Source organism: Lathyrus oleraceus, chromosome 7 (assembly GCF_024323335.1).
Source record: "Lathyrus oleraceus cultivar Zhongwan6 chromosome 7, CAAS_Psat_ZW6_1.0, whole genome shotgun sequence".
Lineage (NCBI taxonomy): Eukaryota > Viridiplantae > Streptophyta > Magnoliopsida > Fabales > Fabaceae > Lathyrus > Lathyrus oleraceus.
The window spans coordinates 546,625,486-546,640,002 of record NC_066585.1 but is presented as its reverse complement, the minus strand read 5'-3'; the positions used below and the strand labels follow the sequence as shown (position 1 = coordinate 546,640,002).

Sequence of the window (14,517 nt, the reverse complement as noted above, 5' to 3'; positions counted from 1 at the left end):
TTTTATGGATCTTTTCATCAAAATACAAGGACATGCGAATTTATTTGTATATCTCTCCTTTATCAAATATTCATTGAGAGAATTATACCACATGTGTCAATATTGTTTTAACCCATAAAGAGACTTGTTCAATTTTTTTGGAGTAGTTTTCTCGAGATACAAAATTATGTATCTCTAATATATTAAACCCTTTAGGGAGTTTTAGTAAATATCACTATCAAGTGAGCCCTATGAATAAGATTTCACAACATCCATCATGTTCAAATTAAGCCCTTTCATGTGTTATAAGGTTAATTAAAGATTGAAAATTAATTGAATCCACTACATATGGATATGTTTCATAAAAATCAATCTTAGGTCTATATGAAAATCCTTGAGTAAAAAATCAAGCTTTATACCATTCTTATTTTCCCTTTTCACAAAAACTCATTTATATCCAATTGACTTCACACCTTGAGGTGTTCGGACTCCATGTCCAAATGTATTCATTTTGGCCAATTTTCACTTTGTCTAATCTTGGATAGACTTTGACTCACGATCCTCGTTATCATTTATCATCTCTAGCGCTATATTTTATACAAAGACATTGTCAATTTATTTTGGTTCCATCATATTCCATTCATGATATAATTTATCGAGATCTCTTAACTTTCATAAGTTTTAGGTACTTGGTTAGTTCTTTTGAAACTCAAAAATAAATTATATCAAAGTGCTCTTATAGTTTTCATATCCTCACTTGAGTCATCTTTAACTTTAGTTTCTTTTCTTGGTAGAGAACTTTTAACATTGTAACTGGCTTTTCTACCACGCTTCAGGTGTGGCTATAACTTATTTGTAATATTAGATTGTCTAATAGGAAAATCCACTTTGAGTGGAGTATTTGTAATTAAATTATTTTGAACTTTGAGGATCAAAGTGATATAATAATATTTTATTTCAAATTGTCCATTTGAATTTCTGGTTCACAATTTCAGTTGCTTACTCTCTTCCCCTAATATTGAGAAAATTGATTTTTCAATTGATAATCAGTCTACTGGACTTCAAATTCGAAATTATGGTGGAGCTTGTGGTGATGATAACAAAGTCAAAATTGAAGGATTTGTCGACTCTGATTATGCAGGTTGTATGGATTCCAGAAAATCTATTTCTGGACATGTGTTTACTATGTTTGGCACAACAATCAGTTGGGAAATAACACTTAAGAAGGTTGTTGCTTTATCAACCACTAAAGTGGAGTATATTGCTCTCACTGAAGCTGTGAAAGAAGCATTGTGGCTTGAAGGTTTTTCTAAGGAGGTGAAACTTCAAGGTCAATTTATCATTGTTAAATGTGATAGCCAAAGTGGCATACATATGTCAATGAATTCGGCCTATAATGAGCGAATGAGGCACATCGATGTAAGGCTGCATTTCGCCAAAGAGATAATCAAGTGTGGAGAAGTCCAATTGCTGAAGATTTCGACTGGTGACAATGCTGCTGATAAGATCACCAAGACATTGCCGAGTAACAAGTTCATCTACTGTATGCAGTTGATAAAGTTGCATAAAGAAAACTAGTTTGTTCCCTTGATAGTGTAAAGTTGCATGATCGAACTCTAATCTCGACAAGGTTAGTTTCATAGTTCGACGAGTAGTTGAAGATGTGCATGCCCTAGTTGAAGTCTGTTTTTGCATGTAATTGTATATGTTAACTTGTTGTTTACGTTAGCATGTCTAATTGGGATAGATTGTAGGGTCAATTGTTTAGTATGCTAGTTGAAAGTTAGAGTTTAGTTTTCTTATAAATAACATACTAGTTCTAACTTTTCTATCAATCCTTGATAATCCTATTAAGGTGGAGAAAGTTGCATGGTTGAGATTTAATTGTAAATATTGTACCATAATGTGTAATTGAATCAAAAAGTCAATTTTAACTATTTTGATTGTTCTTTCTCTTGTCTTTTCTCTTTTCTTTTTCTTTATGTCTTTCTTGTTAATCAAGAAATCAACCATACTCTATTTCCTGAACATCGCTTTCACAACAGATTTAAGTATGAAAAAATGACGTCGTCATTTGTGTGAACAAAGATCCAATATTTGCCTGTATACGTCGTCATTTGTGTGAACAAAGATCCAATAGTTGACTGATTTTACCATCAAAGTTAGCTTGTTGTCGTTATTGGTATAGAGTTTGCAAAACACTTCAGATCTCATCTTAGTCCTATTGAAGGTCTAGTTGTAAGTCCATTAACTTGGCACAACCCTTTAGATTGCAGCAGTAAAATCTTATATGATGTAATTGATTCTTTTTTTAAAGATTTCTCTCTTCTTATACCTATGTATGCATAAGTATTAATGTTCTCAAAATCTCCTTGTTGTAGTTGTTATCAACCATGACTTATTTAAGCTATGCAGGTTAGTATTGATGGCCTGCTTTGGTGTACAATATCAAATGACCGTTCTGGTGCCATTGAATGGGTTTATAATCAAGGAGATGTCAAAGCTAGTTTTAAGAAAAACACAATCAACATGTTTTAAGAAAAACACAAACCTACAACATAGTGGCTGAAACAGAATATCCAATTCCCTGAAGAATAGGTCTTGTTATAAGAAACTAACTTAAAAAGAGTTAACGCAAAACAAACTATAGCAAACAAAACAATGGTAACCAATTAAAGTAGCATACATAATTTTATTTCATTTTCCATTTTAGTAGCTATCCAAAAGATATCAACCCTTCTGAATCTTGAAAATGTGAAACACATGGTACAAAAAGTTGCATTGCATAATGCATGGTCCATACAGATCAAGCTTTTATTTCGCTCCATTCTTGTAATGTTGGTGTTGCAACTCCAATATTTTTCATGTCAATCACATTGGCTGAAACCATCCAAATATCAGTCAACTTTGATGGTAAAATCAGTTACAAAAAACAACAAATTCGATCTGTCTTGAGGGACAGAGAGTCATTTTTAAATGATTATCCAAATAAAGTTCCACCAAATTGATAAAAAAAACATACCAAGATGAATATCAGGTGTGGCTGCTGCAGTAGCATCAACAAGAACAGTCACATGTTGATAGTCCAATGCTACCGCATCAAATACAGTTTGCCGTATACAGTTTGGAGTTTGAACGCCTACAAGTAAAGTTATATATTGTTTCCATAAACAACTTAACTAAGCACTTATAACTTTACCTTGAAAAGTTTACAGAAATAAGCTGTAATTTGAATTATTTACTCACCAGTGACAACCAATGTATTGATCCCTGCTCCTTGAAGGACTGAATGAAGGTGCGTAGCAAAGAATGCGCTAAACCTTGTCTTCACAAGTTTATAGTCTCCTTCTCTAAAGACCAGTCCATCAACTAACTCTGCACCTTTGCTTCCTATAGAGGAAGGACCAACATTCTCTGCAGTATATAGATGTCGGCGAAAGAGTTCAACGTCTCTTCCTAAGGGATCGTGTTCCCGTACTGCCTGAAACAAATTGAGAAACACATCAGACACAGACACATGTCAGACATCAGACACATATCTACGATATTACCCAAACAATGAGAATTCCACGCTGTCTAGCAACTTCAACAGCCTTAATCACGTTTGGAACAATATCTTTCCCTCCTTTTGTTCTTACAGGACTCTCTTCATCAATAAAATCTTTCTGCAAACAAACCAAGATACATATTAATCCTTAGTTTCTCCAAAAAAATCCTAAGAGACATATCATGATAACTACTACCTGCATGTCAATTACAAGTAGAGCTGCGTGATTCCAACTCTCTGTCATTCCTAAAGAGTTAACTTTACTAAGCTTGGATTTTGAATGCACTTGCAAAGATTTTAGCCAATTGCGTCATTTATTAGGCGCTTCAAAGAGACAAGGTACGCACGTACGGTCCCATTGGGTAGTACGGACACGTGAAATAGGAATCTTTTGCGACAAAGTACATGACAATAATTGTTTAGTGGTTAAATGTCAAGTCACGTTGATGGTGATTTTGGTGACTTTCTTTCTATTTTTTTCTAAATCAAACATCATCTCTCATCAAAATAATTTATTTTAATTACTCATACATTTTTCATTTATATTAAAGTTACCGAAATTACCAAATAATAAATAGTAAAGTTACTCAATCCATTTCCTTAGTAGCACATTGGTTTCTTACGATTTAGACGTGGCTCATTTTATGCCACAAATATAGGTGGAAATAGGGCTGGACAAAAAACCGTGACCCAGCCCAAACCGCAATAAACCGAAAAAAATTAAGATTTTGGGCGGGTTTAGTTGGGCCGACGGTTTAGCGGGTCAAAAACTTGGGTTGGTTTGGTTTGGTATGGGCGGGTCCGGGTTAGGAAATGTGAACCGCAGGAACCCTAACCCGCCCACTAGTAATAACAAAACGTTTCATATTAGGTTTCTAAAAGTTGCTGTGCATTTTCCTTCTTTCATTTTCATTACCATCCAAATCCCTAACAAGTCACCGCCGCTGCCGGATACACACCTTCATCCATCCCCTCAACCCACACCACCACCAACCTTCAAAACTACCCACCACCACCATATTCAAATTGTTTTACAGTATTTACAGTAGATTCTCCATACCCTAAACTTCTCGGTTGTGCGATTCTCACAGGTTTGCCATCTTCGTCTTTACTTGCGCAATTGCTTTTGATTTTCTGGATTTTGCATCGGTTAGGTTTAGTTTGTATTCTCGGTTTTTCAGATTTGATTTTATTGTGATAGTTTGAAACTTTGTTTTTGGGTTCTAGAAAAAGAGCGATGGTGTTCAAAAACAGGTACATGGTGATGGAGGTTTTTATGAATCCTAATAGAGAACAAGCATCGGGTGATTCTATTATAATTACTCAGTTTAATATCTCTAATGCTATAAAAGATAGCATCATGGTGAATTTTGGGGAGTGTGGTTTGGCGGCATCACTAGGATCATTTCAGGGTGAGTAACAAACCTGTTGCTGATAATTCTTGTTCTAATGTGATCGAGTTAAATTCTAATTTTTGTATTTGATAGTTTTCACTTTTGGATCTGTGTGCAGTTAAGTATGTGAATCCAATCACTAATGTGTGCATTATTAGAGCTTCAAGAGAGGAGCATGAAAAAGTATGGGCTTCTATTACTATGGTTAGAAGTATTGGAAATTTTCCAGTGGTGTTTAATTTACTTGATTTATCTGGTAAGAACAAATACTACATGATGGACTGTGTTTTGTAACATTTAGATACAGATTGCATTGCTTTTCTTTATTTTTCAATTAACAAGAATTCATGATGCATCACGCTATCATGTTCTGCATATTAGTTTGATTCAGGAACGTATAAATCTAATGAAATTGTAACTTTGGTTCAGGAAATTTACAGGCTTCTAAAACCGCCGCATTGAAGTGCGAAAAAGCAAAATTTGAACAGTACAAACTTATGGTTGGTGATCGATTGTCAGCTGACGATACTCATCGTATGAATAATCATCTTGCAAAGATTGAACTTTTGGAGCACTGAATACTTGGCCATCATCAAGGGCGTCAGTAAGCTTTCTCAGTTTCACATGATTCGTCTGTATTCAGTCACAAATTGCTGCATTAAACATCATGTGATTCGTGAAGTTTAAATCTCAAATTATAATCATAACATTAATTTTATCTATGCTAGTTCTGTACTCTCTCACAGAAGATAAATGCATTGTGGTTTTACTAGCATACAGTATAGTTACAGCTTTAACCATGAGTGAAGAGGCTTGTGAAATGTGGAAATTTGCACCCTTGTATGGTTTTAAAATTGCAAATCTATTGTAGTTCATTTTTTTACTTTTGAGTGTGCAGGTAGTTTCTTTTGGTCTTCACTTCAATTTTCTAGAATTCTAGGAAGTGATACAACGTATTTTTAGCATTTATACTCATTTCAAATAGTGTTTGTTATTCTTATATGTCACTCATCAAATGAAACTTTTCTTTTTCTCTTACTGCTGAGAGTATCAGAGTTACTTCAGAAAACTTAAAAGTTAACACTCATAAAACACGGCTTTTGCTTACGCAGAGGAAAAGGGGCTAACTAACCTGGAGCTGCATACCCAAAGGTGCCTGCAAATGTGGTCCAGCTGCTTGAATCAGGCTTTAGAAACTTGGCTGTTCCAAAATCTGAAAGTTGAGCTTCATAGGATGAATCCAAAAGAACATTCTTGCTTGATATGTCACGATGAACTATCGGAGGTATGCAGTCGTGATGCATATAGGACAAAGCATTAGCCACGCCTCGAACAACATTCACCCTCTTTTCCCAATCAAATGCAGTGGCTTTTGTGTCATTGTTTAGCATTTGAGTCAAAGTTCCACCTTCCAAGAACTTATAAACCAAAAATGAGAATCTTGAATGTTGACAATATCCGTAGAGCTTTATGATGTTACGATGCCTGATTTCTGTCAAAGCTTGAATTTCATTTTCGAAGCCTTGGAACTGATTGGGACAAAGTTGTTTTCACCAATGGTTATGACAAAGAAGGTCATCCGGTTTACTACAATGTTTTTGGCGAGTTTGAGAACAAGGAATTGTATCAAAAAAGTTTCTCTGACGACGAGAAGAGAAACAAGTTTATCCGTTGGAGGATTCAGTCATTGGAGAAAAGTGTTAGAAAACTCGACTTTGCTCCATCTGGAATCGCTACTATTGTTCAAATTAATGATCTTAAAAATTCTCCTGGATTTGTTAAGAAGGAGCTTAGACAAGCTACTAATCAGGCACTTCAATTGCTTCAGGATAACTACCCCGAATTTGTTGCCAAACAGGTTATTAACAGTTATCTTGATTTTTTTAAATATGTTGGAGTTTTTCATGTTTAGTGACTAATATCGTTGCTTAATTTGGTGCCTTTTTTTGTTTGTTTCTGTTTGTGTAGATTTTTATCAATGTTCCTTGGTGGTACCTTGCCTTTTCTAGGATGATTAGTCCTTTCCTGACACAGAGGACCAAGAGCAAATTTGTATTTGCTGGCTCCTCCAAATCTTCTGATACCCTTTTCAAGTAAGTCTTTCCTTCTCCTTTTTTTAGTGTTTCATCGTAAATATGAGTCATGTTTTTTAGCCCATAAGAAGAAAGTTATTGGTTTTATTATCACCCTATAAGGTTATAAATCTGGCTATAAAGTAGTTTTTTGCTGCCATGCTTGATATTGTGAAAACTATGTCAAATACCACTTATTCCAACCAACAAGGTTTTAAATTGCCTACAAAGTAGTTTTACGTTGCTATTCTTGATATTGTGAAAAATTGATGTCAAACACCACTCATGCCAAGGAGTTAAGTCATAATTCAATCCCTGGTGGTATTGCTAGAGTTTGATCAAATACAGTTGGTGTAGCCTCAACTATAGTTGCGTTATGGTTGCAGAGACCTAGAAAACCTCGACTTTGTAGTTCAGATTCCAGTCCTAGATGCGGCTGCAGTTATAGTTGCTGATAAATTTTGGATCCTTTGGGAACATACCTTATTAATATATCATTATTGATGTTGTTATTTAGTAAGCTCTTATTGATAAATATTTGACTGGAACAGATATATAGCTCCTGAGCAAGTGCCAGTTCAATATGGAGGACTTAGCAGAGAAGGCAACAGGAATTCACCACGGCTGACCCTGCTACAGAGGTTATTATCAAACCAGCAACAAAACATGCTGTTGAGTTCCCAATTTCTGAGGTGAGAATAAAAACTTGTTTGATAATCAATCTTATCATAGTTTTAAATTGCGGTTACGCTTACACTGTGAACCTTTAAATTGTATAATATTAAGGCCTTTTGAATCTGATGATTTTGTGTTCTTTTGGAATTGTATGGTGCTGTTATGCAGATGTGGATCTCAGATTTTGGGGTATATTAGTATTAATTATAGTTCTCCAACACTTGTTAAGGATGGAAAAGTTAGCTATAAAGAGTAAAGTAGCAATGCTAAGGTAATGGGAAGCAAATAGGATTAAAGGATTGAGCATTGCATTTGAAACTGCTCTTTACTGCAAACAAGTTCTTTAGCTTGATCTTTTTGTTTAACTTATATTTATATGTATTTTTTTAGATTGAAGAAAAAGAGTCTCCATTGGTTCTATATTGATGAGTAATTCAATTGTAAATTAATTAATTCCCATTAATTTTTTTTTTGCTTTTGATTTGTATTAGCCAATTAATATTATTAGTTATTGTATAATTTAATATTTATAAATTGTATAGTATTTAATATTCAGCATGTGGGTACAATTAAAAATAATTGACATAAATTGTGTTATTGAATTTGAAAATTTTATAATGTCATAAAAATTTCTTTTTTTTCGTTTTTTATTATATTCAGCCCTAGGTGGAATGTCTAAAAATTTCTTTTTTTTTTCGTTTTTTATTATAAATCATATTATAAATATTTGCATAAAACTATAAGTTATTTTATAATATGAATAAATAAATAATTATTTTTTCATAATATATTTTTAATTATTTATCATTTTTCTTTTATTTTTTTAAAAAACATGAAGGACGCGTACTTGACCACAAGCTACTTTTTCCTTAATAAAATGAATGTTCATGTTATAAAAATGGATTGATAACAAATTTTATATTTATGTTATAAAAATAATTTTAAAAATAAAAATATTTTTTATAAATATTATTTTTTTATTTATAAAAAAATAAAAAGCACAATTCAAAAAGTGTTCTAGTATTTGTAAGAATAACATAAAATATCGTAATGTGTAAAGTTTAGTGAATTATTTAATAATGATACAAGATAATTTCTTGACTGCTAGGTAATTATTGCGTTGAAATTTCTGTTGGGTACATCAGTTGTTTGTGTTTGCCTACAATTTGAATTGTTTCCTGCTTTTTTAAAAAGAAAAAATAATTGCTAATACATCTATTAAAACACAAAGGACCCTCTTTTTACAAAAGACATTATTGATAGTGAACAATAAATTATTGATCATCTCAAAATTATCATTTTCAACACTTACACTAAACTTTAAAGCAACATACTCATTCTATTTAGACTTATATTCGTTTTGTGAAAACAGCATAATCATCAATGCCGATATGATAGATGTTGAAGTTGCATAATGCATGGTCCATACAGATCAAGCTTTGGATTCACTCCATTCTTGTAATGTTGGTGTTGCAACTCCAATGTTTTTCATGTCATACACATTGGCTGAAACCATCCCAAAAAATCACTCATCATTACAATCTAAAGAAAGTTCCGGAAAATTGCAAGACTTTCAAGAAATCGATAATACATACCGAGATGAATATCGGGCGTGGCTGCTGCTGTGGCGTCAAAAAGAACAGTCACAGGTTGATAGTCTAACGCGACAGCATCAAAAACAGTTTGCCGAATACAGTTTGGAGTTTGAACACCTATACAAAGTTGTTGTCGAAAAGTCATTTCTCAATAGTAAAATTGTAAGCTCATACTATGCATTTTGACTGTTTACTCACCTGTGATCACGAGACTATTGATTCCTTCTCGTTGAAGGACTGAATGAAGATGTGTAGAAAAGAATGCACTAAACCTCGTCTTCACAAGTTTAAAATCCCCTTCTCTAACGACGAGCCCGTCAACTAATTCTGCACCTTCACTTCCTTTAGCGGTCGGACCAACTTTTCCTGTCGTATATAGATGTCGGCGAAAGAGTTCAACGTCTCTCCCCAAGGGATCATGTTCGCGTACTACCTAAAACAATTTGAGATAGTCATAATTCAGAAATTGAAGAACTATTTTGTTGAATATATGCAGCTAATGAGGTCTAGTGGTCTACAGTCATGTCCTGATATTGTTGCAGAATCAATCGATGCAGCCAACGACAACCAAACTTTCTAAAGAAATCTCAAGTGTTTATATTGCTTGACTTCTTGAAATTTGAACACCCACACAACACAACTATCATACCATTAACATTGGATTTGGTTCTTCTAAATTGAGGCGAGTAAAGTGAGAAATTCAAAGTTAATATTTCAACTGATTCATGATAAGTCATGCATTGCATATCATATATATTCTTGGTTAACCAATGATTGATAGCACCTATAAAACACATATTCTAGACACACTAACACTAACACGCTCACACGTTGGTACTAAACTTGAGAAAGTTGAATTGGTTGTATGAAGCTATAGCCCACAAGACACCGACACATGTCCGACACTAAACATGTCTTCGATCTGAAATACCGGTACTACATAGTATTATACTCATTTTATACTCTATAGTGATCTATACTTAATCAATGATTGATAGCACCTATAAAACACCGATACTAGACACAACACTAACATAATTTTGTGTCTTATGCTTTAGTATTAAATTATCCACCATTACTGAGCCTAGCTGCCACACTAAGGCCATCACTGACCCGAATTGGTAAGCCAAGTTATCCATCAATGGAACTCTAAACTTACCAATACTCTTATTGAATTAGTATATCATTAATCTAAGGCTGACTATTCTCTTTTCATAAAGAATAATCATAATTCTTTTACTGTCATATTATTCTATGGTGATGATCTTCTGATTGCAGGTGACACCATTATAGAAATTAAACACATTAAACTTGTCTTACACATCAAGTTTAGTATCAAAGACTTAGGTACCATTAAATATTTTTTGGGCTTTGAAATCGATCGCTCTGCAAAAGGCATATTCATTTCCTAAAGAAAATACAGTCTGGATCTTCTCCAAACTGCAGGGTTGCTTAGAGCCAAATCGGCAAGCACCCCATGGATCCTAAACATAAATATCTCTGAAAATGATCCTCATTTCTCTAACCCTATCTCTTTTCGAAGTATTATTGGTAAGTTTTCATGTCAAATGTTTCATTATAAATTTTTAATATTCAAAATGTATTTATATAACGAGGATTTTAGGTTTTACAAGAATCACTAATGGTAGTGTCTTGAGCGTTAATACTCATTAAATGGAGGATAAATATTTGTTTAAAGACGGTGAAGAAACTGAATAAACACACTTATATTTCATGTCAGTTATTTTTCAAAACTAAGGTAAATGTGTTTCTTTTTAAATTAAAAAAAAAACAATAAAATATATTTCAACTCAAGCGTCACATACCTCTCGTTTATGTAAAAAACCGAGAGAAAAAAAACTATTTTTTTATATTTATATTGTTTATACAAAATATTAAAATAAATTATTTAAACAAATTAAGAGTTTGACAATGAATTTTTTGAGAACAACCTATCTTTTCAAATTTTTGATAAGTATTCTGTTCCAACTAAGAGAATTTTTTTTCTGTACTTGCAATCAATCGCAGAGAGATTTCATTATCTTGAACAAATATTTTCGTGACAAATGTTTTCACATAAAAAACAACATGAAAGAGAAATAAATGATTGTGTTTAGGAATAAATTTTTTAATATTGTCAACTAAGAAAAACAAAAAAATTCTCAATGTTTTCTTTGATTCACAACATAGGAATGTTATTACAAAAATATAACAACAATATCAATATCATTATGTGAGATAGATTGCAAGGGCATAAAACATGTTTTGTCCAACATTGAAGAACATTTAAGGTTTTTTTTGATTTTATAGCGGCTACATATAAGTTAGGTTTAGGGTAAAATCTGATTAACAAGTGTTTTTATAGTAAAATATAATAATTTAATCTCCCGATTATTAAATATAATCGAAGGAATATATCATTTAAAAAAAATAAAAACATAAATTATTGATGTTGTGATTCAAAGCATGTACAGTATTATTTTTCCCATCGATTATATTTAGAAACCGATGGAATATGTTGTGTTTATTAAAAAATAAAACAAAATATGATGCATCTTGACTTTTTACCTTGGTTTTTTGTTGGGTGAGATGAATTTTTTGTAGTATGAGATTTTCTATTATTTAGGGAAAGTTTGGTGTAACCATTGATAAGAAAACTGATGTATATATATATTTCTTTATTGGGTGTATGTAGAGTCCAATTAGAAATTAATTGTAATCCACTTCAATAATTAATAATTAATGTATTTTTTTTTCAATGTCCATTGGATAAATGTTAACAACTCCAGTAGTTTTTTCTCTTCTAAGTGATTCCAACTATTTCTTAATTGCATAAATCCATTTGGAATTAATTTTTCATAGTAATTTATGATAGTTAGGAGGGTGTATGGTTCATAAATCAAACTAAATAGAATCAAATATATAGTTCAGTTTGGTTCTTAAAACCACTTTAATGAAACCAATTTATTTTTTAAAATTGATTTATATTTGGATTGGTTTGGTTCAAAACTGGTTTATACCAAAAACCGGTTTTTTGTTGGACTAGTTTTAAAATCAAAATTTTCTCAAACTTATTTTGATTAAGACTCACTTTTCAACTCAAACAACTTTTTCCTAATGCCATCCAATCGTTTTAAATCCATTTTTGAAATCAATAACGTCTCGGTGACAATGTATCTTAAATCTCAATTATGATATTTGCGAAATCCGATCAACAATAATTTAATTTTTGAAAAAATGTAGATTCAATAGAAATAATAAAAAAAAGGCAAAATCATAATAACAAATCATAACAAATAAGAAATGCATTGAGATTTTGAAAATCTAAATGTTTTACTGAAGGATTTTTTTTTAAATGCATAGAATAAGATAGTAATAAAACTACATAGTTTAACAAAATACTAAATTGAATTAATAACTAACAATTATGAATCAGATATGATTTATTGCATAATAAATTTGTTTTACTTTATTCCGGTGCTTATTATTTTGGCTATTTTTAAAAAAATTGCATGTCAGAAATTGAGAGTCATGATAAAAAATATTATATTATAAAGGATGTTTTTTGTTGAAAATTCACTACAATCTATGGAGAATTTCTATCAATCTTGACGAACAAGATTGTTATCACCCACACAATAACAATGAAAAAGAGAAGAAGAACAATTGAGAAAGAAAAGAAAGAACGAAGAAGAAGAAGTGTATTTTCTGCAGAGTTTCTCTCTACCCACAATCTGTGGAAAACTTCTTTATTCACTTTGCAACTGCAAAATTCTGTGAATACAATGTTATGAATACAACATTACAAGAATAAGAGTTACTCCCTCTATTTATAGATTTAGGTTAGCTTGCTCACTAAGTCAAAACTCAAAACTATAAAAGGTCAAAATAGTTAACACTACTAAAATATGTCTAAGTCGAAATCCTGTGTGAAGCAACATGCTTCGACACTTCGACACACTAATACAACTCAAGATACTAGGTGATTCGATACTTCCTTGTTTTGTCAAACAATCTGCTTCAACACAAGGAATAACAATTTAACACACCACCTAATTCATTATGTCTAAACTATCTACATTCATCATAGCTATTAGTCTTCTGAACACTTCGACCTCCACTTCTTTCGTAATGATGTGTGCAATCTGATGCATGCAATATTTTTAAAATAGTCAAAATAATAAGCAGACTTGCACTCCCGCACTAGCTGCAACCTCCGGCTATTAATTTTTGAATATTATCCTCCTAGTATTTTTTGCTGCAAAATCACCAATAATATGATCAAAAACAATATTATTTAGAAAATCATCTTCAATTGAAATCAAAGCAAAACTATTTAATCTAATCTGCGACATTATCGATCGCAAATAAGATTTTAGCAATTTTATTTTTGAAAAACTCCTCTCAGCTGATGCAACATGTCATACGGTGAACTGGACTTTTTTTGTGGTTTTAATCGCAATGTCGCGGTTAGCAAGAGTCGCCACCGACTTTTCTTTTATCCAATAAGGAAAGGTGGAAAAGAACAGGAAAGACCTCAATAGATTTTGGGTTCGGGAGGTACATTATACAAAGGGAAGGTATTAGCACCCTTTGTATCCATGGTTATCCATGGGCTCTTAATTACTGGATCACTTATATTTTTGTCTGAAAAAAGCGCTTGTGAACGGCTTAGAAAATGTTTTGAAAAGAGAGTTTAACTTTGTAATGATTCTCGTATGAATGTATACAAAGTGGTTATCTCGTTTAATTTTGAAAGTTGTTTGAAAATATAATTCGGTAATGATTCTAGTATGAATGTATACCAAGTGGTGATTCTCCAAAAGAGATTTTGAAAGGTGTGAGGTGTTGAAAATATTTTAGGTTATGATCCAGTAATTGAGAGTTATACCTTCCTAAGGTCGTTATGAACGTTTCCTATCCTTATGAGGGTAGAACTGTCCTTACTATTGAGAAGTAAGTAGTTTTATCCTTTGGATGTTTAAGGGTCATCGTAGGGTCATCGATAGGTCATTGAAGGCAACAGTTGTAAGGATACCTTAGCATTCGAAGGGACGATCATCATTTAACCGTAGGCTACACCGAAGGGTCATCGAGGGACAAAATCGTATTTTCGAAGGCAACATCCGAGGGACCATGATTTATTTTATGATGATTTAACCGAAGGGTCTTTGCTAAGTATATCCCTACATTCGCGGGACATGACCGTTATACCGTAATGTCGTAAGGCAAAAGAGAGGTCCAAGATCGCATAT

The 14,517-nt window shown here is 32.5% G+C and overlaps 3 protein-coding genes across 5 annotated transcripts; 1 reads left to right on the top strand and 2 right to left on the bottom strand.

The window, feature by feature from the left end:
* Positions 1 to 2,541: 2,541 nt before the first annotated feature.
* On the bottom strand, positions 2,542 to 3,909 carry LOC127107614 (probable inactive nicotinamidase At3g16190). The gene is made up of 5 exons (XM_051044907.1): positions 3,723 to 3,909; positions 3,531 to 3,644; positions 3,226 to 3,460; positions 3,002 to 3,118; positions 2,542 to 2,859 (listed from the first exon to the last, which is right to left on the bottom strand). The coding sequence occupies exons 1-5, from the start codon at positions 3,768 to 3,770 to the stop codon at positions 2,786 to 2,788; spliced, it is 588 nt and encodes a 195-aa protein (XP_050900864.1). The 5' UTR covers positions 3,771 to 3,909; the 3' UTR covers positions 2,542 to 2,785.
* A 456-nt stretch (positions 3,910 to 4,365) lies between these two features.
* On the top strand, positions 4,366 to 8,218 carry LOC127107615 (probable ribonuclease P/MRP protein subunit POP5). 3 transcript variants are annotated; one of them, XM_051044909.1, is made up of 8 exons: positions 4,366 to 4,617; positions 4,754 to 4,938; positions 5,039 to 5,176; positions 5,350 to 5,524; positions 6,033 to 6,778; positions 6,889 to 7,013; positions 7,544 to 7,684; positions 7,836 to 8,218. In XM_051044909.1, exons 2-4 carry the CDS (start codon positions 4,764 to 4,766, stop codon positions 5,496 to 5,498), a joined length of 462 nt encoding a protein of 153 aa, XP_050900866.1. In that variant the 5' UTR covers positions 4,366 to 4,617; positions 4,754 to 4,763; the 3' UTR covers positions 5,499 to 5,524; positions 6,033 to 6,778; positions 6,889 to 7,013; positions 7,544 to 7,684; positions 7,836 to 8,218. The 3 variants fall into 3 exon arrangements, with proteins under 3 accessions (XP_050900866.1, XP_050900867.1, XP_050900865.1); XM_051044910.1 differs by lacking the exon at positions 4,366 to 4,617 and having other exon boundaries at positions 4,643 to 4,938; positions 5,350 to 5,520; XM_051044908.1 differs by lacking the exon at positions 4,366 to 4,617 and having other exon boundaries at positions 4,647 to 4,938.
* Positions 8,219 to 8,935: 717 nt separating this feature from the next.
* Positions 8,936 to 9,935, bottom strand: LOC127107613 (probable inactive nicotinamidase At3g16190). Its single transcript, XM_051044906.1, has 4 exons — positions 9,912 to 9,935; positions 9,461 to 9,695; positions 9,263 to 9,379; positions 8,936 to 9,173 (listed from the first exon to the last, which is right to left on the bottom strand). The coding sequence occupies exons 1-4, from the start codon at positions 9,918 to 9,920 to the stop codon at positions 9,100 to 9,102; spliced, it is 435 nt and encodes a 144-aa protein (XP_050900863.1). The 5' UTR covers positions 9,921 to 9,935; the 3' UTR covers positions 8,936 to 9,099.
* Positions 9,936 to 14,517: the final 4,582 nt, after the last annotated feature.

Coding starts and splice junctions, on each gene's coding strand:
- LOC127107614 (XM_051044907.1), bottom strand. CDS start 3,770: ATGACAGAGAGTTGGAATCACGCAGCTCTACTTGTAATTGACATGCAG. Junction 3,645..3,722: donor TACTTGTAATTGACATGCAG/GTAGTAGTTATC, acceptor GTTTGTTTGCAG/AAAGATTTTATTGATGAAGA. Junction 3,461..3,530: donor GTGGAATTCTCATTGTTTGG/GTAATATCGTAG, acceptor AATTTGTTTCAG/GCAGTACGGGAACACGATCC.
- LOC127107615 (XM_051044909.1), top strand. CDS start 4,764: ATGGTGTTCAAAAACAGGTACATGGTGATGGAGGTTTTTATGAATCCT. Junction 4,939..5,038: donor ATCACTAGGATCATTTCAGG/GTGAGTAACAAA, acceptor ATCTGTGTGCAG/TTAAGTATGTGAATCCAATC. Junction 5,177..5,349: donor TAATTTACTTGATTTATCTG/GTAAGAACAAAT, acceptor ACTTTGGTTCAG/GAAATTTACAGGCTTCTAAA.
- LOC127107613 (XM_051044906.1), bottom strand. Junction 9,380..9,460: donor CAATAGTCTCGTGATCACAG/GTGAGTAAACAG, acceptor AACTTTGTATAG/GTGTTCAAACTCCAAACTGT. Junction 9,174..9,262: donor CACGCCCGATATTCATCTCG/GTATGTATTATC, acceptor GGATGGTTTCAG/CCAATGTGTATGACATGAAA.